The following is a 26,996-nucleotide window of genomic DNA, read 5'->3' as shown; positions in this document are numbered from 1 at the left end:
ATAAAATTCTAAGGAAAAAAGAATAATTTCAATTTCTTATATTTTTTTGTTCAGCGCAATGTTGTACAAAATGTCAATGTGTATCGATCGGCAATTAAAGTCGATTTTTATTACCGTATAGCAGTTATATACTTTTTTTTGGACGGGGCGCAAATTTGCCGGATTTTGGCCTAAAAGGTAAACCATTAATTTTGGCGGATATAATTGATGAATTCATTTCCTTTCATAAAAAGAAGAAAAGCTGAGAAGTTAATGAACTTAAGCAAAACCCCAAGTTTCCATTTCATGTACAAGGCGGAAAGATGTTTGATCCTGGCGTCACTAACTTATATATTTTCAACAATCACTAAATATTTCTTAATAGAACTACGAAAAAGTATACGTTATTAACTATCAATTCTAATTTCATTGTTAGTGGAGAAATCATTAATCGGACAAATATCTGCATCTGAGTCGATCATGGATCACATGTCTCCTAAAACAACACAAGCTAACACCCTTGCCGCAGGGATTAATTACAAAATTAGACAGGGAAAAGTGATATGGTGTTAATTAATTAATTAAGTTGAACATAATTTATAGAGGTGTTTAGTTGGTATATATTTTCATTCATTTAGCTTTGTATCGATAATGAGTAAATGTACATCATTCTGAATCAGTAACACTGTGTGCATATAACAATCGTGTTTTTTTTTTATATCAAGCTCACCAACTTTGAAAAAAAAATATGAAAAAATAATCACCAAAATCAACATAGGAAAGCTTAAATTTGGTGATTTTAATTTTAGGGAATTTTCAAAATTCGCCAAAATAGGTAAAAATCATATATCCACCAAAATATCCAACTAAATGGTATGCAGGGAAAGTAAAAACTGTATATAAAGTAAGGAATTAAAAAAAACATGCAATACCTTGTGATGAATATATCGTAAAGTATCAGTTAAGGGATCTGGCTCCGGGATCATGAAACTGTCTTAAATTTAAGTTAGAATTTTGTCTTAAATCTAAGATTTAGACTTAGTTAAGATTGCTTACTTAAGTGGATCACAAAACGATCTAAGAAAAAACTTAGCTAAGATTTGTCTTAGCTAAACTCCATAGTAACTCGCGAGATTTTTCGACAGAATTTGTTAAAAGTGGAACTCTTCTTCGTTTGAAGATTCCTATCGGCTGCATCGTAAACATTATCATATATCACAAAGTTAAAAAAATTATATTTAAAAGATGCTTCACACAAATATTAGCATAGTTTCTTACTGGATAACACATCAGTCATTATACAGACGTGTTTACACACTTTCACTTTAACAAAGGGAAATAACTTCAATATCAAGTCCACAAAGGGGAAAAACCTAGAGTGCTAGACTATAAATAGAAAACCCGAGGGCGAGGGAGCAACCTTCTTTTGCTGATCATTTCTTCTTAAAAATCCAACGAGTGTCGCCATTTTGAACTTACTTAGTAACAATCTATAAACTTAAGTCTGCCTAATAGCAGTCTTAAGATTTAAGACAATATTGCAGACTTAACCCTAAGTCATTTTTTTGTGATCCACTTTAAGAACAATCTTAAAATTTGAGTGCAAATTTATTGACTTAAGTCTGACTTAAAATTTAAGACAGTTTCATGATCCCGGAGCCGGATTTACTGTCCAATTGTAAACATAGCGTACGTACAGTGACAAGTGTACACAGGATACTGTGTAAAAACGCATAGCTGGTGTAGTAGTACGGTCTGTAGGTTTGTTTGCGCAGTAGTTTTCGATGTATGGAAAGTGCTAATCAAAAACGTTGTTGATTTAGACCAACGGCTATTCCTTTGTCGGGTACTTCGAATTTACTGTTTGCAAAAATGTAATATAAAGCACTTTTAATCAACTTTGATAAAAAATGCATCAAATTATTCGGACACTAATAATGTTTTTTTTCTTCTTTTTTTCTTTTTTCCATTTACTGTCAATTGTGGCAGGCGTTTATCATCAGTGTGATATATATTCCATTGTAGTTTTTCCGGATATTTCTCTCGTATTGTACCGGTATATTATGTATTTGATACTCAGATGTACAAATTATGTACGAATATTAAATTTTAACATTCTAAACGATATTACTTTATTTATATAAAGACGTTATTATGCAAATGTTGGTTTCAGGAACAGCATTCATATAAAGACGTTACCGTATAAAAATTCAGTTAAAGGAACATTGTGATGTTATAGCATTTTTGTTTGACAATTAACTTTATTCTTAAAACTGAATTTACAATGTAGAGAAGATACTTATGTTCAGTATGTATTAACTACAATATAATAGATGACTTAAAATCATTGGTTCATCTGTGATAAAGGGATAACTACGAAAGACGAATAGGGCCACATAAAAAAATATTTTTATCTCGTAATAACGAGAAATGATCTCGTTATTACGAGTTAAATTTCTCGTTATAACAAGAAAAGATCTCGTTTTTACGAGTTAATTATCTCGTAATTACGAGAAAAGATCTCGTTATTACGAGAAAAGATCTCGTTATTACGAGTTAATTATCTCGTTATAACGAGAAAAGATCTCGTTATTACGAGTTAATTATCTCGTAATTACGAGAAATGACCTCGTTATTACGAGTTAATTATCTCGTAATTACGAGAAAAGATCTCGTTATTACGAGTTAATTATCTCGTTATAACGAGAAAAGATCTCGTTATTACGAGTTAATTATCTCGTAATTACGAGAAAAGATCTCGTAATAACGAGAAAAGATATCGTTATAACGAAAAAATATCTCGGTATTACGTGTTAATTATCTCGTTACAACGAGAAACGATCTCGTTATTACGAGTTAATTATCTCGTTATAACGAGAAAAGATCTCGTTATTACGAAAAAAGATTTATATAAATGGTGCATTTCTGAAAACACCTCCAAGTCGACTGGTTCACTCTTTTTCTTTCCATGAACGTTAATTCAATTCTGATTAACGTTTAAATAACAACGGACATTTTTCATTAATTTTTAAATAAAATGACCGGATTTTACATTTAACTAATATGAGTAAGTGGAAAGAACTTCATGTAATTCTCATTTCATCTTATTAATTATAATCCCACTCCGAAGTAAATACCAGGTAGCCCTTGTCGTAAAAACACAATTCTATTGTTACAGTTGACTTTAATGACTATGTAGTTTCAATCATTGATATACAGGATTTACGTGAATTGTGTTCATACACAACCTATATGTATATTGAAAATAATTGATTTTGTATATCAACAATTTGGAGTCTGAAAACAAATTACACGTATCCTTCTAATCAATAAATAGTCAATCAATTCATCAATCAACCTGCTTTGCTCCTTCTTCTGAAATTTCGTTAAAACTGATTGGTCCGATTTTATGTCAAATTCTGTTTATGCTACTAAGCGATGATTATGCTAAGTATGTGTATAATAAAAGACATTACAGTAGTTCAAACACTTGACATAAAGAGAATAGAATAATGAAACGCGCCATTTTGAAAAGATCTTCTCTCATAATAACGAGATCGTTTCTCGTAATTACGAGATAATTAACTCGTAATAACGAGATCTTTTCTCGTTATAAAGAGATAATTAAGTCGTAATAACGAGATCTTTTCTCGTAATTACGAGAAAATTAACTCGTAATAACGAGATCTTTTCTCGTTATAACGAGATAATTAAGTCGTAATAACGAGATCTTTTCTCGTAATTACGAGAAAATTAACTCGTAATAACGAGATCTTTTCTCGTAATTACGAGATAAAAATATTTTTTTATGTGGCACTATTCGTCTTTCGTAGATAACAGATAATTGGTTCATGTTAACCAAGAAATTCTCTCAAATAGAGTATGTAATAGTTTACAAATATTGCTAAGTTGGTGTATGTTTGTAACATACGAAAGCCCTGAAGGGACATGTTGATTTTTTAAAAAGCAAAAAGTAATTCGAGATCTCGAATTACACAACTCGTTCCCACAGATTATCAACTCGTTCTCTCGGATTGAGAATCCTTTATCACGAATTACTAACTCGTTCCCACAGATTATCAATTCGTTCCCTCGATTTAAAAAAACCGTTTTCTCGGATTGTAATTCGTTTCTCGGTTTGAAAAATCTGAACAAACGGATTTGAAATTCGTTATTACGTTTTGATGAATACATACATCTCTCATATTCCTCAAATCAATCAGCAGCTAGAAAAGGCACTAGAATTGGACATAAAGTAAGTATATTAATTAAAGCAATTAGAGAGAAATTTCGACTAAAGTAATGTATATTTATGTATACACCGTTATGTGCATATGTAAAGTTGGATGTCCTTGCAACTTTTAATTGTCTTAATGAGTCGCGGGCTAGGTATCTTTAATAATTTAATTCATAATATTTTATTTTGCAGGAGACAATCTACAACTTAATTCACCAGTACTCCCATTTTGACTTGCAATACAAAGATATTGTAATCATTTTAGTTCTGATTGTCATGGTGGTTTATTTTGATGAAAAAATGCTGTCAAACCTGGATAGAAGAATTAAACGATTTGCAGAGAACCGTGGTTTTTTTTTTACGATTGACAAGTTGGACACTAACCTGCTTCAGTTTTGTTTGATGAAAATACTTCAGGTATTTAAATAAGCTACTGTTCTATACACAGCGTTAAACATTTTGTAGAATATAAAATTTAATATTATCTTCAGGGCTTTCGTAGTAACATTAAGCAGTGTTACGTTTCAAATTTTACAACATTTAGATTTGTTATGAAATATGTTCGAAAGCAAATAACCTTGAAATTTGATATATTTACATCAGGATCCGGTTGTATCAATATTTAATGGTTTATTAAAGCATTATTAAACTCCATATATTTAATGAGTCATTAATTTCCGTTGTATCAAAGTTTTAATGAACGAATCGGTTCATTAAAACTTCATTAAATTCTCACATTTTAATGATGCCAATAGGGCTTCATTAACGCTTAATAACGCTAAGTAACAATGGCGGCCAACGTGATGTTTCATCAATTAGGGCGAAGAAGAGCCGACAGAGTTTTTCGCGAACGTTTTTCTATTGACCATATGTGTGACGAGGAAATTCGGAGGAGATATCGCTTCAGTAAAGAATCCATAAAGCAAATTGTGGATATGATTGACCCAATCATCGGCCCTAAAACGAAGAGATCACAAGCTCTCTCTACAGAGTTACAGGTACACCACTGACCAAAAAAACTTACTTTGCCAAAAGCCTCTGCATATACTGTTTGTCAATGGCCTCTGTCAAGCAACAACAAGGGCTAGCTCCCATTTGTTTAACTTGATTACGTCACATATGTCGTCATTTTGGTGGCGGATCCTAGAAATTTTTATAGCTGATACTGAAGAATATTGATTTAACTTGTCACACAAAAAGTGGAACTGTGCATTTTTTTCCCAAATATTCCTACTTGCCTTTATCAATTTACGCTTTGATTTTGTTTACACTTTGATTTTGTTTACAAAAAAAAGTAACACCGAATTATTAGAGTTATCCACCTTTGTATAAATGATCAAAATGACAGATGCTAAGAACGAAGATTTGCCGGTTTTTTATTAAGCCTACCGGTTATATAATGAATTTAGGAATAGGAAATCATTCTTTGCGTATTATGAGATGATAACTTTGGTTGGGGTGCGATCATATCCAATAAAGGGCTTTGTTGATCACGCCCCCACCAAAATTATATACTCAAAGAATGATTCCTAATTAATACTTATATTTATATAATTTTATGCCATTGTTCGATTAAGTATAAAATATAAATAACCAAACCCCGCTTGCGCCTCAATTATATACGTTATTTGAAGTTTTGGCTTTTATAGTACAAAATTCAAACGTAGAGACTCTGGAAAATGTAAATATTTTGATGTAATTTTTACAATATATTTTGTTGTGAAATGTTAAACATTTAAATAATATATAAAACACGTATCTGCAGACTTGAAAGAATTTTAACTTATGCAATATTGTTGTTATTTATTGTAATTTCTGAATACATGTAGTTTTACGGGTTTTTTTGCCAAATACTACTTTTACTACTTATAGAAATTTATTATATTATATATTTATTCATACATTTAACCTTAGGCAATACAGCCCATCAGTTTACAACAATCCATACAATACATTACAATACAAACAGACTCCTTGGAGTCTAAAATGGGGGGTGAAACCCCTCGTCAAGTGTTCCACAGTTAAAGGGGTAAGGTCATGATTTTGGTCAAATCCCCCCCCCCCCCCCCCGTTTTTAATATAACAATACTACAGTAAGGCATATCTAATAGTCAACCAAAATTTGATAAATATATGTTAATTTATTGAGTGATATGGTACCTAGAATTTAGAAAGATTTTCATTTAATAAAGTTGCATCTTTTAAATTCAAAAAGACAGAATAATAAACAAAGTACTGAAGAACTGACGGGAGTTGATTTTTTCGATGTTTATTTATTTTAAAATCAATGATATGTTATTTTGCATAACAAGTACATGTAGTTTCTAATTTGTATTTGAATAACGCACATTTTTGTAATATCAATTTTTGGACTTTTCTGACAAGAATGTCGAGAAACCCCCATATGAATCATGTTATAATATTTAAAGATAAAAATAATTCAATCAAACTATGCATCAGTAATAGAAATATTTCTCGAAAATTGTATGGACCCAAGCAATATTAAACTCTAGTCTCGTTCAACCAAACGCTCGGCTGACACCGTAAATCTCCGACAAGTAAGAGAGACTCTCTGCTTGTCGGAGATTTACGGAGACAGCCAAGCGTCGAGTTGAACGAGACTATATTTAACTCTGGCGTAGGAATACATACGACTACAAAAATATCTAAATTGTTCATATCATTTAAAATCTGACTATTTTCAAGGTATTATAAATAAGTTTCCTTGAAAAATAATGCTTTAGCATACATTACATCGAATTTATCAATTATTTTCAAAAACTAAGTCTTGTCAGCAGCGATGATTTGTGCTGAGGTCCAAACACTGTTTCACTTTCGGTTTGTCTGAGTAACTGCATAGGAGAGTTGATTAAAATTAAGGATACCAGACTTACAAATAGCAACGTAAGTGTACCGTGAAACGAGATGCTACATATATGTACGGCTATATTTATCCCAAACCTCACTTCTCTTATCCCAGTATGAAATAACTGAATGCAAACAGCAATAAATATTTTGAACAGTTAAAAAAACCCACACAGTTCTCTAGAGTTTACATATTTCAATTTTAGCTCCTCATTTCTTTGCGATATTACGCTAGTGGGAGTTTTCTTGAAGTCGTCGGAGACACAGTAGGAGTGGACAAGACTACTGTCTCCAGGGTAGTCCGTAAGGTGTCCCAAGCCTTAAGTTCCTTGGCTCCCCGTTTTATCAAATGGCCAGCTGATGACGAACTTCCCATCATCAAAAGCGAATTCTTCAAACTAGCTGGCTTTCCTGGTGTTATAGGGTGCATAGATGGCACCCACGTACGAATTCAAGCGCCATCTCAAAATGAACCAGCATTTGTAAACAGAAAAGGCTTCCACTCAATAAATGTACAAGCCATTTGTGATTATACAGGTGGGTGTGGGTGTGTGTGTGTGTGTGAGAGAGAGAGATTGAGAGATTGAGAGAGATTTTGAAATCTACGTTCATCATTTTTACTTTGCATGACATTTAACTTTCTTGTAGGCAGATTCACCAACATTGTTGCTAGATGGCCCGGAAGTACACATGACAGTCATGTATTTCGTATGTCAGGCATTCGACAAACAATTGAGGAGAAGTTTCACTCGATTAACGACGGGGTTGTTCTTGGTGACAGCGGCTACGCGTGTAAACCTTACCTAATGACTCCGTATCTAAGACCATCGACTCCGGCCCATGAACGGTTTAACTCGGCCCACTCCAGAACCAGGGTGACTATAGAACGTGCCTTTGGTTGGTGGAAGACACGGTTTCACGTTCTCCATGCTGAAATTCGGATGACACCGGAGAGAGTCTGTACAGTCATAGGTACCGTACAAATCTAAAGGCAATGTACATGTATTGATTGACTTGGGAACAAGTTAATTTGTATTTCCCAAATTGATCTGCATTTTCAAGTTTTTAAGTATAGATAGAATGAACGTATCTTTTGTGTACTTGTAGGAGCGTGCGCAGTACTTCATAACCTGGCTATTCTATTTCGGGAACCAGTTGTAGATGACGGCCAAGACGTGGACATCGATGGGAATATCCAAGGACAGTACAATGGACCCGAAGATGGGAAGAACATCAGAAATTATATCACATTGCATTATTTTTAAGAAACCACATTTTCCCTTTTTGCTGTAGATGGGTGTGTGAAGTTTGAATGTTACCCAAAGTTATTCCGATTTGTTCGTATATTGTATGGGTATTCATATAATTTATAAATATCGAAATTGTGTCAATATGCGGGTTACATCGATCGGTAAAATTATATGGAGCACAGCAGTTAGCAGATCTAAGTTCTAATTTATGAAATTAAATGTCAGAATAATCTTTTACATTGTTTTTATAACAATCAGAGAATTATTTTTTGATCAAAATTTTAAACAATTACCAAGAGTTTTTTTTAATCACAATACTATGAACAAAAAATATAGAGACACTTTATATTTTTATATTAGTTTATTAATTGTTGATCATTTTTATTTCGTTTACTAGTCCTCGGAAGGCATTTCCAACTCCTGTCGTAGCTTCTTGTTCATAAGCATGTAGAACGTCGTTTGTTCCCGTAATTTCCGTTGTTGCTCTACCAATACGGCGTACTGCATTTGTGTCACATCTTCAGGTCTAATCCTCTTACGCCGGCCACTATTTCCTACATTTCTTGACCTATAATGCATATAAATGTTTATTTTTGAAAAGTGTATACACAAAATCATGTAGATGGAGACAAAGTATAATGTCGAAAATTATTATAATTACATGCTTGACTCCATACAAGTCGTCGCAGTTGTGACTGTACTTGAAGTAGGTTTTTCTGTTGCTTCGGTAGTGGTAAGACTCGTCGTTTTGCGCCTGCTCACAACATTCTTCGGGGACCTGGTCTCCACTTTCTTGAACACTTGGAATCAGCAATTCCGTCAAAATTGACACAGTAGTGGGGGAGCCAATCACCTCTATGTTGCTTTCGTCTGTAATGTTAATGAATTTATTATTATTATTTTTTCAAATAGTTGTCGTTTTTTGCATATTTAAAAAAATACATCATAATGAGGTTCAAAACTACAACTAAATTTAAGGCTAAAAGTGTCTTTTAAACTAAATAGAAAAGCACTGTTACTAACTTAACCTGAATGCATCAAGGATTTTTTTTTTCTCATTTCAAAAATTTCGGCCATTGGTTATTTAACCCATTTACTCTTAAATTTCATATGTTTATATTTCATTAAAATCTTGTTAAAATCCGCTCCTTGATATCCACCACAATTACTTTTAAACGCAAGGTGGCACTGTCATACGTGACGTCATTTTGTGATTGCATGAATGAATGTAGTTCAACATGTTCGGATCGGATGTGGATTGATTATTGAATGAATGGATATTAATGGTTGAATAAGGATACACAGTGACTTGTGGAGGTTCCTTAAATGATTTTGACGGAGTAAGTGATTATTATTCAACATACAGGTGACATGGAACTATATTATTGTGGCGTCTACTGCTGTAAACAAATTTTTAACAAAGGGAGAAAACTCGTTTTTCATTTGAATTCAGTGATATCAAACAAAAATCTAATGTGTGATATTTGAGTCATTTTCATTTATAGTAATTGAGAATGTGTGTGTTTACGCAGTTACATGTACTGTATTGTTAGTGATGAAAAGACCATCCATAGCTGCTTCATTTTACTGCTTTAATGAGATACACATATATATACACAAAATACAATAACGTTATTTATATACTGGTGGTAGTTACGACTTTGTTAATGCGCTTGGAAAAAAGAAAACAAATATTCATTTAAATTTTATTTCAATAATGAGTCTGGTTTTACTTACCAGTGGATTGCGTTTCAAACCCAGACAACCCATTAAATGTAGGCGAGTCTTTGTAGAGATCAACGATCTTCTCACTCACTACCGATAGTGGTTTGGCGCAAGTGCCACCACCCGTCTTTCTCTGGGACAGTTTGTTGCTACTGAACTCTTTTTTTGCAGTTTGGTGCATATTTGTCCACTTTGTTTTTATTTCTTTAATCGATCGATTTGCAATTCCTAAAGCATTAATCTGTGACGTGATATTTTCCCATACTTTCTTCTTCTTTTCGTTAGTGATCGTATTCGTAAACTTGCTGTTAATTGTGACGATATTTTTTTTCAACCAAGTCAGCAAGTAGCTGAATCTCGCTAGTATCAAAAATTTTCCCCCGGTTTCTACCTAACTTTGTTTGGACGTCGGCGTCTGTCATTTTGCTAGAATGTTTACAAACAAAGCAGACGCCCCGGAAGTTGACGAGCATAGCATTATGGGTAATATTTAAAGAACAAGAAAGCTTTAATGACTCATTAATATTTTAATGCTGCATTAACTAACAAACCTTTAATAACGGTTTTGTACAACAACCTTTAATGTGTTTATTAACTAATGATTTGTTTAGAATTTGATGATTCATTAGGCTTAATAACACATTAAATTTAATGAACCGTTGATACAACCGGCTCCAGTACATTAAAAAAGATATTGAAATCCATCCCCAATTTCATAGGAGGCACATACTTTACAAAATCTGCTCGCTTTACGAATTCTAAACCATCTACCTGTTTCAATAGGTATTTTAGGATTATCCGTTCTTAAACAACAATATTCTTACATAGTTTTGTTGACAAACTCATTAAATATTTTTCAAAATCCGGTGATTTTTTATAAATCCTATAATTTAAATCTTTTGGAGAATTTTGTACCTCGCTATACCATGCTTGTTTAAAATTGGTCTAATAAAATATTGTATACTTAATATCTGAACCAGGGTATGTTTTTTGTGTTTTAATACCATATATATGTCAATCCACATTGATTTAAGAATTTCTTAATTGCTTTGAACCATGGGTTATTAAAATTCCTTAATACATTAAAAAGTTTTGCTGAACATTTTGAGTTCTGGAAATTAAGTAATTTACCCCAGAAGGAAATCAGTCTAACGTTGACATTGATTGATAAAGGATATCTTCCAAGGTCCCTACATATACGATAAAGTTTGGTGTTGAGGCTTTTAAGTTCAATACTAGTATATGTTTACAAAATTCTAAATGTAATTTATCAAGGAAATTAGTGTTATGAAAACCCCAAACTTCACCTCAATTTATATTATTGGTTTGATAATTTTATCGAACGTGTCTATTTTACAGTCATATGCTTAATTATGGATTTTGCGCTTCCCAATAACCCTGTACATTGCTTCTGTAGCTTTGTCAAACAATTCTTTAACATTAAGATTGAAAGCATTGCTTTTACAAATTGTAGCACCTAGGTATTTAAAGTTGTTAACTATTTCTAATTGGGAACCTTCTAAGGTAAAATAGCTGGTTTGTTTACCTCTACCAAATTATACAGCTTTAGTTTTTTTTTACTCTTAACCTTAAGACGCCAAAATGTCTAGAAAAAACCCATTGAGTAAGTGTTGAAAATCTTCTGGATTTTCCGACAATAAGATGGTATCATGTTTTGTCACGGTGTGAAATTAAATCACTCGGACTATTTTCAATTATTGTGGAAATTAACTTTTTTGGACACTTGTTAATTGCTGCAAAACATTTTCTCTATTTCGACAACCGTTTTTAAAAACGTTTAAATTCCCGCATAGCCTTAATCCCACCTACCCACAGTCAAAAATGGACAGCTTATTATTTGATTGACTTCTGTTTATGTATGTTTATTGACACTTCATCGTTTATCATATTTATCCTTTTATATACATGCTGCTAAAATGTCATGAGCTACTCAGTACTTCACACTATATGATTTTGAATTGTAAAGTATTGTCAGTTGGAATCACACCTTTATTGCTGATACATCCCAAACTCTTGTAAACATATATTTCCTGTTAAATCTAGACAAAAGTCTGAAAACTAAAACGCGCGTTGGCTTGCTGGATGTTTTATGAGGCTGGGTCTAACAAAAAGAATAACTCTCAGGGTTGGCACAGTACCGTTCGGGAGAGAGCGGCCTGTAATATATATATATATTTTTTTTACAGTTTATTATGTTCACGTTAGATTTGTTATACTTTTTAACATAAATAGCGACACATGATAGTGTATGTTCATTTTTAATTAAAACAGAACTTAATCTTAGTTGAAATATTTATAAATGCATTAACTGCAGAAACACAATGGGTTGCTGAAGTAGAATTGTTCCAATAGGTTCATTTTGGTAATAATCCTTATATTGTTCAAGATAAGCAAGTATAATACAACACCAACTGTAATATATCAAAATCAAGCATAAGATTTCCATTCAACCCGACTCAACCCTCACAAAAAATTGCAAGAACACCAACAATGAGAGGTCATGATATCAAATCTGCGATAACTTATTCTAGTATTGTTAAAAAGTACAATCTCAATAGGAGAAAAACTTGTTAATCTGGTTTGAATTTGTTGTCAAATGTGTTAAAGAACTAAAAAAAGAAGCATATGTTAATTTGATTATTGGTGTTAGAAAAAAATTAGCATTTAAACAAGTAGCTCTGGGAAACATAAGAAAAAGTGTTACTTCCTTTTAACATACACAAAATTGGAAATTAAAGGAAAAATTAAGCTGTTAATATATATTGAACTTAACAATTATATTGATTTCTTACGTGTTATTATATATACTAGACTTTGACCTGTGCGTGCACGGGTTGACATTGCATAATTTTATGATATCGGGCATTTACAAAATAGATACATCGAAACACCGTATATTGTTGATACATGCATAACCAAACTTCAAGCCTACAATAATGCTATTTCATTACACTCTGATGAGTTGGAATAATCTACCTGTGTCTCGGGAAAGGCCTTCACCACAGTTAAAATGCCTCCCATATACCCGTAATGTAGCAGAGAATTGCAGAATCGCTCCAAAACGATTTTGGATAACAATTAAAGTTGCATTGAAAACAACAGTCAAATAGTTCATAACAGACCATTTTGAAGCTGTAAATACCTTTCTTCGAAAAGTTTTATTCTATAATTGCAGAATTCAACATATTTCAACAACGTTTTTATTTACACACCATGTTGACATTCGGGATTGTTTTAATAGTAAATGCACTGTGTTAGAGTTATCTCCCGTATTTTCTTTGACGAACAGAAAAAAATTCCAATGAAAATTACCATTTGTTTTATCGTTTCCAAGTTTATCCATGCAAATATGATATTGTGGAAACATAAAATAAAGAGCCTCTCCTGATTTAGCGTGAATATGATTCGCAAAATTGTAAAATCCAAAAAATTCAGACGATTTCCGGAATTTTTTTTTTAGGAATTTTCGTTGATTATTAATTAACGAAGCTTGATTGAGAATAAATAAAAACAAATTGGTAATCTTCAAGTACTAATGATGTTTAAAATATATAAAGCAAAAGACAGTAGTCTTCCGATTTATCGGTATTAAAGCCCAAAAATTCGAGTCTATTATTTCAAGATTAGTAGTATTGATACGTGTTATATATTATATATATATACATAAAATATATAAAAATATCTTGCAGAAGTTTAAGTAACCAATACAAAAAAGTTTGACGTTGAAGAAGACTGGATGTACGTACTTTAGAAAAGAAGCATCAGAGAAATTTTTTTTCCAGCTTTTACACTCAGGTATAATCAGCAAATTGAGTGCGCAAAACAGTAAATCCTGAACGAAGTGAACGTGTGAATTACTATATGAGGGATGTTCAAAGACTCTACCACACGAATAATGCAAAAAAAACTTTCAGATATATTTAACTCATAGTTCATACTCTTTTCTTTTTTAAAAGATATCATGTAATGCTTATTTCTTTATGATTCCTTCAGCTCAGCGTATGACGCCTTCAATTTATTTTCTTCATAACTTTACGTTCAGCTTTTGTAAAATCTCGTTTTTATATCAAAATGTCACGATAAAAAGAGAAATGAAAAAAAGAACATTATGATTATGCTATAGTAAAGATAAAGAGTTTTAACTTTGTAGAAGAATAGCAGTACAGTATTGTGTTGTGTTATATCCTCACAAAATAAGGGAGAGCCACAATATTAGATATAATGTTTTGCATAACGAGACTTCAAAGAATAAATGGTTTTAAAAAATGATCTTTGTTTTTAATTAATTCAATTTTAACAGATTGTAAATCAGTTTACCAAAATTTTAGATTAATTTTAGAATCAGCTTTAATATTCACGTATTCCATTTATTCATCTTCGCTATAAATGTCTATTTTTTTCATAGCAAAATTGACACATATAGAAATTCAATACCTGGAAATCCCTCCACTGTCAAAAATGTTTAGAAAAGTTATGAATGTCAAAAAATCCCGGAAAATATCAGAAAACTATTTATATTTTGCTTACGCAGAGTAATTTGTCTATGCTTATTGGTAGAGGCAATTTCAGTGGAGAGTATATATAATAAAAAAATAAATAGAGAACCTTACATTGGGTTTCTGTGTTAAACAGAATCAAAATGAAGAATGCTATTCTTGCCTTAGTTCTTATCGCCTGTCTAGTGTCTATGACATCAGGTAAGTTTTCCAATTTTGAATGGCCGTCTTAAATGTGTAATTTACCGTTAAGGGTTTTAAATTGTACACACTTTTCGTGATTTAGATTAAGTATAAATACATTGCACAAGGCTTTGAATTTCAGTTTTCTACTTAACATATAAACGATCCTACTGTTTATATAAAACAGAATTATTGTTATTTTTTTACAATTAGACCTACATCAAAGGTCCCCATAAACTATTAAAAAAATAGTATTCAATTTAAAACAAAATAAGGTATTCTCGGCTTACATGTATCTTTATTTTATCTTTCATTTCTTTGGATTGTTTGAATTGAGATATAAATCTATTAAACAATAAGGTTTTTAAGAAATTTCAGGAAAAATTACACATTGGCCCCTCAATGCAAATCAATATTCAATGTTCAAATGTGTTTGAGAATAGTTTGTATTCTCAATTTTGTATATGTTTAGCCAACAACCTTGATATATCATTATTTGTATAGCTCGGACTCCATCTTATGGAAAATGCTACTACTGGAAAAGATGTAGCATCTGGAGGCCATGCGGCTGAGAAAAATATTGCGACTTCAGATATGGCCGTCATGGATACTGCTGTAGTCGAAGTAAGCTTTATTACATTATTTATATATTCAGATTCACATCTGATTAACATTGGCATTAGGAAAACAAACATGAGAGGCTTATTTGTTTTTAATTATACAGAATTGTACTTTTTTATAAACACGATTCTTTTCTTCATTTTATATAAAATTCCATCAAAATGTATTCCTTATATATTTGCTTCCAAACCTGTTTATGCAAAAAAAAAATTAGGGTGCATTATCATTACTTCGTATAATGGAAGCTTCTACTGTGACGCTGTTCGGTTTTTGTTCATTTTTGCACTTGTACTATTCATTGAATAACTTGCAATTTGCATTAATTCAGCCAGATCTTTGCTTTCAGCAAAGCCTAGATTAAAAAATCATTGTATATGTTTCCATTAAACCTATCAATCCAAATAGAAAAGTAACGTATAAATGAGATATGATTAATAAATTCTGTAGTAGAAACCTTCTAATGGCGGAGAATGTTTTTTGGGGTAAATGGGAGATAAGTGGCGTCTGACCGTTACACGAAACATTGCTATTTTACCTTTTGTTTCAGATCATGGCGGTCACGGTGGTTATGCTCACGATGATGGTTATTTTGGATAATATGGATACCAAATATCTGCACACAAATACAATAAAACAACTTTTGATCTTGAATGATTTCCATCTATTATCAACATCGAAATTTCATACTCTGTAAAACGCAACTGAATCTTTTGATTAAATTCCTCATTTTTTCATGCTTTTTTTTTAAATCTTTATCACTCAATTTTATCAAATTAGGGGACCTGATCAAGAATGATCAATATAGATTGAAATAAAACAAACTCCAACTCATTTATGTGTTTTCGTGTAACCAAATGCTGCTTTTACAGAAATGGAGCGTAAACAAATGATATTGATACCCATCGAGTGTCTATAATTCAATAATAACTTATAATATATATTAATAATAATAATATATATATATATATATATATATATATATATATATATATATATATATATATATATATATATATATATATATATATAAAGCACAAGGAAATTCTCTTACATTGGGCATATTGGCAGGTATATGGCAGTTTGAAGGTTATTGCAATGTTGTGCTTATTATATGTATATAATCTGCAATGTTCCAATCCTCTCCAATGTCGTTTAACTGTATTCCATCTTTATCTCAAACGGCCGTGTAGTGAGCGACAAGTGCGCTAGGTTCCGTTCGTCATCGAAAGCAAGATTTTTTGTCTTGCCTAGATGGCTGAGTGGTTAGCGCGGTAGCCGCTCAGTGCTAGGAGAGTGGGTGTAAGATGTTGTGAGTTCAAGCCACGGCCGGGGCGGAGATGAAGCTCTAATTTAAGTGAATTTCCTTGTGCTTTATATATATATATATATATATATATATATATATATATAAAACTATATATCTTTCAAAACTTTTTTGAATTTTTGAAAATACCTCGCATTAATTCAAATGTATGCCGAGGTAACGTTTACACACATACAATTTACACATTATATGCAACTGTTACAAAATACTAACAAAATTTTAACAAACTTTTTATTATCGGTCTTCTTGCAATAAATAAATAAATTTTGTCAATTTTGATTTATAGTTAGATATTGTTGACATTATTTAATGCTATTTTTAACACCTTGATAACGTCTACACATCCTTTTTTCAATTATATCGTCACACTTTCTTATAATAACGGTTTTTTATTTTATTTTATTAATCATATAATTATCTCATTTGTATTCATAGGTGAAGATAATTAACGTAAAAGTCGATTGTGGCTAGATCGCCCTCTCTCTCTCAAAAAAAAAAATCAAATAATAAATATGTATATAATAGAAGAATATACCGGTATGTACTAGTGAATCACCACACAAAAACACTGCTATGATTTTTGCAACGAAGGGTAAAACTGGACCCCTTCTTAGTCATCTCCATGTTAAATTAAGTATCAAAAGACCGAATAAGAATACAACTGTGTGTTCGTCGTCTGTTGTGCATTACGATTTACATATTCAACTTCTTAAAAACTACAAGGCCAATTGTTACATTGAATCATTTTTGGTTTGAAGCATCTCTATCGTGAAAGAAATTTTAATTGTGAAAATCATGGTTTACTACCTTCACCGATATTCCTCTTGCGTGGGTCCATAGGCGGGAACAACTATACAAAAATACCACAAATTTTCAAAACTTTCCTTCTCTATCTTCACACTTGTGGGAAAGAACGAACTGTATAATTATTGTTTCCATGGAGCCCTTGACCAAAAGTGAAATTCTTGACCCCTGGGACAGGGGTTACTTCCCTAGGATGGGACCAATATGGCCATATATTAAAATCATATAAAATCTAAAAAAAAATCTTCTTCTTTGCTTTCATATATATTAGAGAAAACTAAATGCATGTTCATCATGTCGGTGAAACCCTTCATTAAAATTGGGAAATGCATGGTTCATGGGTCAGGGGTTCAGATCCTAGGTCGTGGTCAAGGTGGCCACATAATGAAATTAAAATGATTTTATATTGTCTTCTTTACTATCATAAATTGTTGTCATGTTCATAATATCTTGATGTTAGATAGTAAGATTCCCAGGCCATATGGTAGAAGATGAGGCGTGAGGGAAGGGAAGGGGGGGGGGGGGGGTTATGACCATATTTTGAATATGCATTTTTATTTACGGTAATTGCTGTTTGTCACCCATTGACAATTTTAACCTCATCTTGAAAACCACATGGTAAATTGTCACTTGGCAATATTGAATTGTTATGTGTTCTTTTTAAGAAAACTAATTTACTTTCAAAACTCTTCTTCTCTACTTCCACAAATCTGTAAGAAAAACTGAATTCATAATTTGTTAGACCAGGAAGCTATATACCAAAGTTGTTTATTATATTACTCATTTGATATTAAATTAATCGATAATAAGGCCCCTTGCGTTTTTTTCTCCTCATACTTATTTCTCGCATGTTTTGATTCTCAAATTTGTTATTTTGACTTCAAAACTTTATCAGGGGACCTTGGATATTCTTGTTCAAAATATTGTTCTATCATTTTAAATGACATCGACGGAATTCTGATATATTCAACTCCTCTTCTGTCTTCTGATAAATAGAGATTTTGATGGTGTCAAACGCTGCTTGAATACTTCAAATGGAGGCGACCTAGAAGGGTCCCTACTATCTTTTGTCGCAGTATCAGATTGTTGTTTTTTGTGTGGTGATTCACTAGTACACACAAGTATATTTTCTACAATATATTCAATAGATTTTATTTTTGCAGCAGCCACAATTGACTTTTAAATTTAACCTTTTTCACCATAAATACAAAGTATACAATTATAAGATTAATAAAAAACATAACTCGTTATTATCAGTAGAGTGTGAACGTTATCACTGAAAAAAAGGATGCGTATACGTTATCAATTTATGAGAAATAGCAGAAAATCATGTCAACAATATATCTAACTATCGATCGAAATTGACATAATGAATTCATTTGTTGCAAGAAGACCGATATTAAAAAGTTTTGTTAAAAATTTGGTTAATATTATATAAAATGTGCATGTAATGCATGAATTGTATGTACAATAGTGCAAGTGTGTTAACGTTCCCCCTGCATACATTTGAATAAATGCGAGATGTTTTTAGGATTGACATATTTTGAAAAATATACAGTTTTAGTATAAAAGTGTGGGTCTAATGTAATTCCGTAAGAGTGGTGTATTTAAAAAGTATTTAGTGACTGGGTACAAAACAACCTTACCCATTCCTCGAACCGAGAGAAAATGGCCGACTAAGTGTGTTTCTGTCATCCCGGTGATGACGTAGATTAGCACCCCTGATTAATGGTATGTAGAAGCAAAATATACATGAAAAAATTGAGCTTACCAACAAAAATAAAGAATTTGGAAGTTTTAAATACAATCAAAGAATAAGTAATCTTATCAAATGAAGCGGGATTCGTCGAGGGGTTCAAGATAACTCACAGAAAGGCTGAATCTAGGTGTCTTGTTAATTTCTAGAACTGTAAATGAGGATTAATAATTTTGCAAAATTCTGCAGAATAAACACACGGTTGAAACCTGCAACCTTTGGCTATCATATTTTGTTGCAGAGAAAATTAGAGTCTGTCACATGGGCCTATCAAATCATATTTAATAAAGAACATTCATTTGACATTTGAAAAAAGACTTACGTAATAATTTTACAACTTTTACGAGAATGATGACATTGAAAACTGATCTTTAGTGTCAAATTTTCATATTTATGAGATAAAACTGTTACCAAAAAAATTTAAACCAAAAAAAAAAGTATCAGGGCCAGTAATCTGCATAACTGCTCGGTTATAAATTTCAAAGTAAAAGCTAATTATTTTGTATATTTACAGAAACTTTCTACAGTGTTAAGAGAAATATAAGTAACACTTAAAGTGTGAATTTCATTAATTTGTTTGTTTGTAAAAATTGCATTAGCTTTGTGTAATGGTTTTCTTACTCTGGATCTTGTATGGAACATCTTTAATGAGTTTGAACATATCATCTATACATCACTACTACAACCCACCTTCTATATATATTGTCAAGTTTAAAAAAATAAAAACCTGCACATTCCTATCTTATTTTAACTATTCATGCGCTATAACTGTATTATTAACCAACCTTTCTTGACGTAACATAACCTAACTCCTACACCCTCTTTAATACAGTACATTTATTTCTATCTAAGCATCATAACAATAACACTGAGGTTCATATAATCAAGTTCAAGATCAAGTTCAATTTATTCGCTCAAACCAAATAATTTGGTACAAGAGGAACATATATATAATACACACAAATACAAATCGTCAGAGGTACATACAAACAGGTACATTTTCATACAGGGAAAAATATAAATAAAAAAGGACATACTATAGAATCACTACTTATGTAAGATTTTGGTATAAAGGATCATAATAGGAATACAACAAAGAGGAGCAGACAGCATCAAAAATATTTGAAAAAAATACACACAATTTTCTTAGCGATTTACAATTGCAATTAGTCATGAGTTCAGAAAACTTAAAAAGATTTGGTCTTTTCCAATATTTTGTGTTTAGGTATTTATTCCTTATTTCTTCTAGTGCCGTACATTCTAAAATATAATGAAATTCATCACCAATGAGACCTTTATTACACAAAAGACATAACCTCTCATTCAAAGGAATGTTATACCATCTGCCTGTCTCTACAGGAAAACGATGGTTTGATGTACGAAATTTAATGAATAATAATCAAAGTTGAAAATCAGAAGTGATTTTAACTACCGGTAAATAGACTTAAATGTCATTAAAAAAAAAAGTAATAATTAAGCCATGCGCTTTTCATTGTATAAAATTAACAAAATAGGCTCGTTCTATTAGGTTGACCTTAATTAATAGTAATTGTGATAAAAAAAATCGTTAAAATATTTATCTAATAGATAAGTAATTGAATTTAGTTCATCGTAAAACCCTTTAATTGTTTTTTAGACCTCACAAACATACTAGCTTCTTTATTTAAAAAGGAAATTGTTTTTCTTTCCAGCGTGTGACACATGCAGAAAACCATTGGATGAAAAAAAAAATGTTTTTTAAGGACGCTGCAATTACTTGATGTGACCAACGATGTTGACGACTTTCAGAATCAAGTGTACAAAAAAATTGTAGCCCCATGTTACAGAAACCGCCTACTTTATGCTTGAATTATACATCTTTACAGAGAGGATAGCTAATAAACAAAGCAAAGTATTTCATTTTTTGTGAAAATACCACATTGATGGTGGATTGGAAGATTTAAAACCAGACATTTTAGATTAGGTTTAGAAGTTCACCTTACATACTTTAAGTTCGTATAATGATCAGCTTACGTTTCAACATTTACATTTTAGCGTTGTGAATTTTTATATAGTAAATTAGAAAAGAACAAACTACATGTACTTAACAAAACAATGCTTTCAAAAATATTTAACTAAAAAAAAACAAGACACCAAGTTAATCAATGTAAGTCTTTCTATTTGCTGTATTTAAATTGCGATTTAAAAAAACCTTAAGAAATTTACACTTCATAATATTACACCACCAGGGTGTTTACATTTAAAAAGTAAAATTCTTCGTTTTTTGGATTACGTTTAATTTTACACTCATACTTTGTTCACATGGTTGGTAAATAAATATCAAGACATGCAATGATCGTGGTTTTTTTTAACTTGTGGTTACATACTTCCAAAAAATTTCTGTTTTAAATATAGCTTGTCATATTAATGAAAAATTAAATCTATAAACATTCAGCCTAACTAGAGTAAATAAACTTTTTTGGATATCTGTCATCATCTTCACAACAATTTAATAATGCATCAAAGCATTGGGTTTTCCATTTGTTTAAATCTGTTGTTGCTTTTTAGTTTAATAAATGATAAAAGATGACAATGCCAAGGTCTCTGTTATTTGTCTTGTATTCATTAATTTCATGGTTCATTTCGTCCGTAAACAACATCTTTGTTCCAATATTTGGTTATATTTGACCACACGGAAACTACTGGTGACAACCGATTGGTGGATGATTGCTCGTAGACAGTATATAAAAGACCATCATCTTGAGTCGAGCGTCATCTGCCGAATCAAAATGGGAAAGGTTCTCGTTGCTTTGATTCTTCTTGCTTGCTTGGTAGCTATCTCCTCGGGTAAGTTTTCTCCGTACTCCTCTCTCTCTCTTTCTTTCTCTCTCTCTCTTTCTTTCTCTCTCTCTCTTTTCTCATTATTGGCTCTCTACTAGGTTAGTTAACTTATTTAGTGAGCTGTGGTAATATAGATTTACTCTGATATTTCCTCAGCATACTTGAGTGGCAGCCATTGCAGTTATCGGCGTTGCAATCCCTGGGTTCAATATCCTCAATGTGGCTATTTTGAATACTGTACCTATTATGGATACTGTTGTAGCTGTAAGTTTTTTTTAAACAATGCCTGTATCCTTACACTTTTCCATTTTTGTGTTATGTTCAGCAAATGTATACCGTTCGTTTATCGTTCACAGTTTCATATCATTATCTCCCCTTGCGTTAACTCATGGTACATTATTATTGTTAGTGTACATTATTGTTCAAGTTATTATTTTTCATTGTCATTCGGAACCGCGAAGTTCAGAGATGAGCTTGGGAATTTGAGGTCATTAAAAGACAAAGGACTATGTGCGGTTTGGTGAAATATCTGCCCCCAATGTTAACCAATTTTTAAATAGTATCGTTTAAAAATCAAATCTTCATAAGTCATCGTACAGTGGACGCCTATCACTTTAATCTTGATATTAGTCGTCATTGCGCAGTCGATGTTTATCTATGACGTCTTCCAAATGACCTAATTCTCACAAATGTGCAAACAAACGAAAGTATTCTCATTTTCGCTTTATATTTTGCATTCAGAAATATAGAGCGCAGGTCTTCTCAAGTACGATTTTAACATATGTTTTTCTTCAGATAATTATACACGTTTTGTTAAAAAAAAACTTGAGCAAGCCTGCGCTCGATGTTTCCCAGTCGAAAAAACAATCGGAAAACACCCACATTTTGCTACAAAACATCAATTTATCAAAATTAGGCAATCTTCCTAACGTCATTTCTACATTATGACGTCACTTTGGTGATAAACTTTTACACCCTTAATTTCAATACGATTTAGCTATCTTTCATCTTATTTTTAAAGCTTGTAATAAAACTTTCATTTTTGGGAGTAAAAAATGCATAATACCGCACATAGTCCTTTTTTCACACTTGGCATCAACATATCAATTGTTTAACATAGCAACTGTAACTTGGATTCACAACATTAGGGTAGAAGACCTTTTCTATATCATCACTTAATCAAAATTATAGACCAATTTTTGGCATTTATAACAACTGTCCTTGTTTGAGATTTCATATATATTGTTTACTTTTTTTAAATCGAATTGTTTTAATCTATTGTTGATAAATCAATCGGTTAAATAAAATTAGGTTGAAAATTCCGTTAAATCTATCTTATTATCCTGTGCTAACACGTGTAAAAGGCTACAATGCTTAATTGTAAATGCAATATCAAATTATTTCTTCTGAAATTTTAAAAAAGGAGTCAGAATTGATAAGGACTGTTTTATTTTTTTTTTAAATACTTATAACTTTTTCAATTACGCGTTTATTTGACAGTGCAGATTTCATGTATCAATAAGTTTTACAATACCTTTATTTTCAATCATGAAAATTGTACAGTACGATACGAAAAAACACCCGATGCATTTCAAAAGTAAACTTCATGCGTCATATGCTTATTATTCCTTTTTACGTTTGTGCTCCTTTTTCGCTCAGTTCTACTTACTGTTCACTGTTAACTGTAACCCCTCATTCACCATTTATACATTCTTTCACCATTCGTTCAGCAGTCACTTATCATTAGTTAGGCAATTGCTTAACGTTTGTTCAGCATTTGCCCACTCTGCGAGGGGGATTGCACTATGACTATATCTATAACTTGTCAATGAAGTCGGCAACTGAAAACATTTAAAATTGATATCAATAGCTTTTGTACATCATTGATATTTTTTCACAACGTTTGATGTTTGCGAATTTAAAGTTAAACCGTAGAGATGATTTATCGTAGAATTGCTGTTTTATTTAACAGACTATGGACACGGAGGAGGCCATCGGCAATACTAAGTCGAACAAAACCAGACATCTGAAACATGACAACAAACAGGTTGGACTGCTGACTCAGTCCCATCTCCTTTTGATCTTTTATCAAATCATTAAAACAATGTAATCAAACTTGACATACAATAATAAAATGATATCACTTTCGATAATCGTGTTTTGTATTCTTTGTACAATTGTTGAATAGTTACATTGCTGATAGCACAGTTCTGAATTAAATAAATGACTTGCAAATAGTACTCTCCAAATGGCAAGACTGTATTCAGGCAGTGATATAAATGGTCCCTTTAGCTGACATATATGTGTAAGCGTCTAAACTGACTTTGATAAACTGAATTATGAAAAGAACCAAATTTCTACACCTTGCCACAATTTAAACGAATTTGGAAGTTAAGATGTTTTAAAACTAAATGCCTAAAGAAAAAGGTGATGGTGTAAGGCATTAGATAATGATTTTATAAAAATGAAAAAAAAAATTGGAATCTTTTCAATACCTGCTATCAAATCTTAAGATGTTATCGGGATATTTGTAATCATATATAGATAAGTATATCATTACTAACGTTTTCACAAAAAGGTTTACATACTTTATTTTTTATTCACAGTGACAGATTGCATAATGACTTAATTTAAAAAATCAAATAAACTTATCTACCTTAACGATTCTACGAATGTATTTATTTAGTGGAGTATGTCATATCACTCATTACACAAACATTAAAGGGTTATGATGTATGGAGAATCATTTATCATTGATCAAGTAATTCTATTGAACTATGCAACAGCTCTAACCAAATGCAGACGAATAAATATATATACAGTCGGCCTGGAGTAAACGATTTCAAACAGGAGCTTTTAAAAGATGTACAGGCATAGCATCCCAAAGAGCAATGGATGAAAAAATTAAGTTTTTACGTATGGTATTTACAGAAATACACGTGAATAAATCACAAATTGTAGGTTTTTTCTAACATGATTGATTTACCAAAAAAGCCCCCTAAAATTGACTATAGATTGATAATACATTCCTTGAAGCATTTTTAAACAAATCATCTAAATGTACAAATACCTTCAAAACAATATCCCTGCAAATATCTTTACGGTGGTATAAAGTCCTGGTGCTAAATGTCATTTCACGTTAAAGTAAAAAAAAAATGAAATAGAATAAAATGGCGATTGTTGATTCATTTGGATGAAAATTCGAATAAACTGAGGAAATAGTTATGTTTGAATTTTTTTAAGGAGGCTGGGTGGTCAACAAAATCATCCATCAGATATGTATAAAATAAAATTTCATTTAGTTAAGAAAAATTCCGATCATGTTGACTTTAAACTTTAGACGTTTTCCTATATCTTTTTATAGAGCTCTTCTTCTCAAGGATATAAAAAGAGACTACAAATGGCCAAAAGTTAATACTGTCGTCAATATATCTTAATGTTACATAGGTATAACTTAACATTCCTATTTATTCTGGGTACAACGTAAATAAACTTTCATCCGATGTTACTATTATGCCTTGTGTCAAGACTGCAAGATTCACAATTTCACAGGTTTTTAAACCGGCAGCCATCGGACAATTCTTTCCTTTATCATGCCATTAGTTCGTTCACAAATAACAACTAGGAGTCACAACGACCGAGATGTCTTTGGTAACTCCCTTCCGGGGAAGGTGAGGAAACCGAAGGACGCAGGCTCAAACGGGGGTTCGAACAGAAGCTTTTTGCCGTAAAACGAATCGGGCATTGCACTACGAATTCTAGACAAGAGAGAAACAATTTAATGATCTATTATTAAAGGAGTTCCTCGTTGCTGACCACCATAAGCTTAACATATGTGTTCTAATCTCTTTGATATATGAACACGTTGTAAATATTTAAGGTGTATATAAAATGATAGTATAGTTTTAATTTCACATGAATGAAGTACATGTAAATGTCTCTCTCTCTCTTTCTCTTCATAGATAGAATTCTCAAAATTATATATCAGTAACTGGAATTACATAAAACCAATTATGGACTCTGTAAAATGTAGCTTAAGGTCACTGCAGAGGAAATTTAACATTTCATAAAAATATTTTCACTGAACACATGCACCTCCCTCAATAAGTGCACTTCTGCAACCGGCGGATTAAGTATAAAGACAATGAAGGGTCAGTGAACATGGCGATATCTATCTATTTTAAGAAACACTAGAATAAGATTTTATTTAAGTTATGTTACTATATATAATTAATTTTTGTTTGTTACATTTACATAATTACAATATTTGTAAATTATTTCTTACAATAAGTTTTTATTCGGCAACTCTTGTTCCGTAATTGGTAAAACCTATTTCCAATCTGCCTCTCTCTGACTGTTTATATCTATTTATCAATCGGTATTTAATATATAGCTGATGGCCACAGTTAGTCACAAATTGCTCGCTTACCTTGACATGTACGTGGGTTCAAACAGAATTTTCAACATTTTTATCTTGCACAAAAGGGGATTAGCATGACAAAATGTTTAAATTAAATTCAGAACTCATTATTAAAGCAATTGCACCAAATATAAACTATACACATTTTTTTATCTCTGTTATTTCGCCATTTTAAACACTTAGATATATTAGTAATATAGTATATTAAGAAGAAATGATAGATCCTGGTCTTAATTTGGGCATCCTTAGACCGTCGCAATATACTTAATCTGCATTTTCTTCAATTCATATGCCATCTGTTAGGCAATAATAAACACCGAGCTTTCAAAGATATCGTAAACAAAGGTCTATTTCATAGGACTGCTTCCTGTTATGCATACTTCAATTCCGATATCCTTTATGAATATAGCAACAGGAATTGGTTGCATTAGACACGCGTTGGACAAATGTTAATATTGGTACCTTAAACAAAATTAATATGCTAACACCAACCAT

At 31.7% G+C, this 26,996-nt stretch overlaps 2 protein-coding genes and 2 long non-coding RNA genes across 5 annotated transcripts; 3 read left to right on the top strand and 1 right to left on the bottom strand.

Moving 5' to 3' along the window:
• The first annotated feature begins 5,085 nt into the window (after positions 1-5,085).
• On the top strand, positions 5,086-8,569 carry LOC128192855 (putative nuclease HARBI1). Its single transcript, XM_052865860.1, has 4 exons — positions 5,086-5,214; positions 7,288-7,618; positions 7,730-8,053; positions 8,189-8,569. Exons 1-4 carry the CDS (start codon positions 5,086-5,088, stop codon positions 8,344-8,346), a joined length of 942 nt encoding a protein of 313 aa, XP_052721820.1. The 3' UTR covers positions 8,347-8,569.
• Positions 8,570-8,687: 118 nt separating this feature from the next.
• Positions 8,688-10,947, bottom strand: LOC128165706 (uncharacterized). Of its 2 annotated transcripts, XM_052830504.1 has the most exons (3): positions 10,069-10,947; positions 8,993-9,201; positions 8,688-8,899 (listed from the first exon to the last, which is right to left on the bottom strand). In XM_052830504.1, the coding sequence occupies exons 1-3, from the start codon at positions 10,235-10,237 to the stop codon at positions 8,879-8,881; spliced, it is 399 nt and encodes a 132-aa protein (XP_052686464.1). In that variant the 5' UTR covers positions 10,238-10,947; the 3' UTR covers positions 8,688-8,878. The 2 variants fall into 2 exon arrangements, with proteins under 2 accessions (XP_052686464.1, XP_052686456.1); XM_052830496.1 differs by having other exon boundaries at positions 8,688-9,201.
• Positions 10,948-14,675: 3,728 nt separating this feature from the next.
• Positions 14,676-16,181, top strand: LOC128165194 (uncharacterized). Its single transcript, XR_008241025.1, has 3 exons — positions 14,676-14,774; positions 15,261-15,380; positions 15,925-16,181. It is a non-coding gene; the product is annotated as an uncharacterized LOC128165194 (long non-coding RNA).
• A 5,768-nt stretch (positions 16,182-21,949) lies between these two features.
• LOC128170166 (uncharacterized) lies at positions 21,950-24,229 on the top strand. The gene is made up of 3 exons (XR_008241698.1): positions 21,950-22,087; positions 22,238-22,345; positions 24,054-24,229. It is a non-coding gene; the product is annotated as an uncharacterized LOC128170166 (long non-coding RNA).
• The last annotated feature ends 2,767 nt before the right edge of the window (positions 24,230-26,996 follow it).

The sequence above is a fragment of the Crassostrea angulata genome, chromosome 1, assembly GCF_025612915.1.
Source record: "Crassostrea angulata isolate pt1a10 chromosome 1, ASM2561291v2, whole genome shotgun sequence".
Taxonomy (NCBI): domain Eukaryota; kingdom Metazoa; phylum Mollusca; class Bivalvia; order Ostreida; family Ostreidae; genus Magallana; species Magallana angulata.
Note: the sequence above shows the minus strand (reverse complement) of the source record. Positions and strands in the feature narration are given on the sequence as shown.

Bases quoted from the DNA above. Each gene is read 5' to 3' on its own strand.
- LOC128165706 (XM_052830496.1), bottom strand. From the start codon at position 10,237: ATGCACCAAACTGCAAAAAAAGAGTTCAGTAGCAACAAACTGTCCCAG. The intron at 9,202-10,068 runs GTAAGTAAAACC...TTAACATTACAG, and splicing joins GTTTGAAACGCAATCCACTG to ACGAAAGCAACATAGAGGTG.
- LOC128192855 (XM_052865860.1), top strand. From the start codon at position 5,086: ATGTGTGACGAGGAAATTCGGAGGAGATATCGCTTCAGTAAAGAATCC. The intron at 5,215-7,287 runs GTACACCACTGA...TTTCAATTTTAG, and splicing joins CTCTCTCTACAGAGTTACAG to CTCCTCATTTCTTTGCGATA. The intron at 7,619-7,729 runs GTGGGTGTGGGT...ACTTTCTTGTAG, and splicing joins AGCCATTTGTGATTATACAG to GCAGATTCACCAACATTGTT.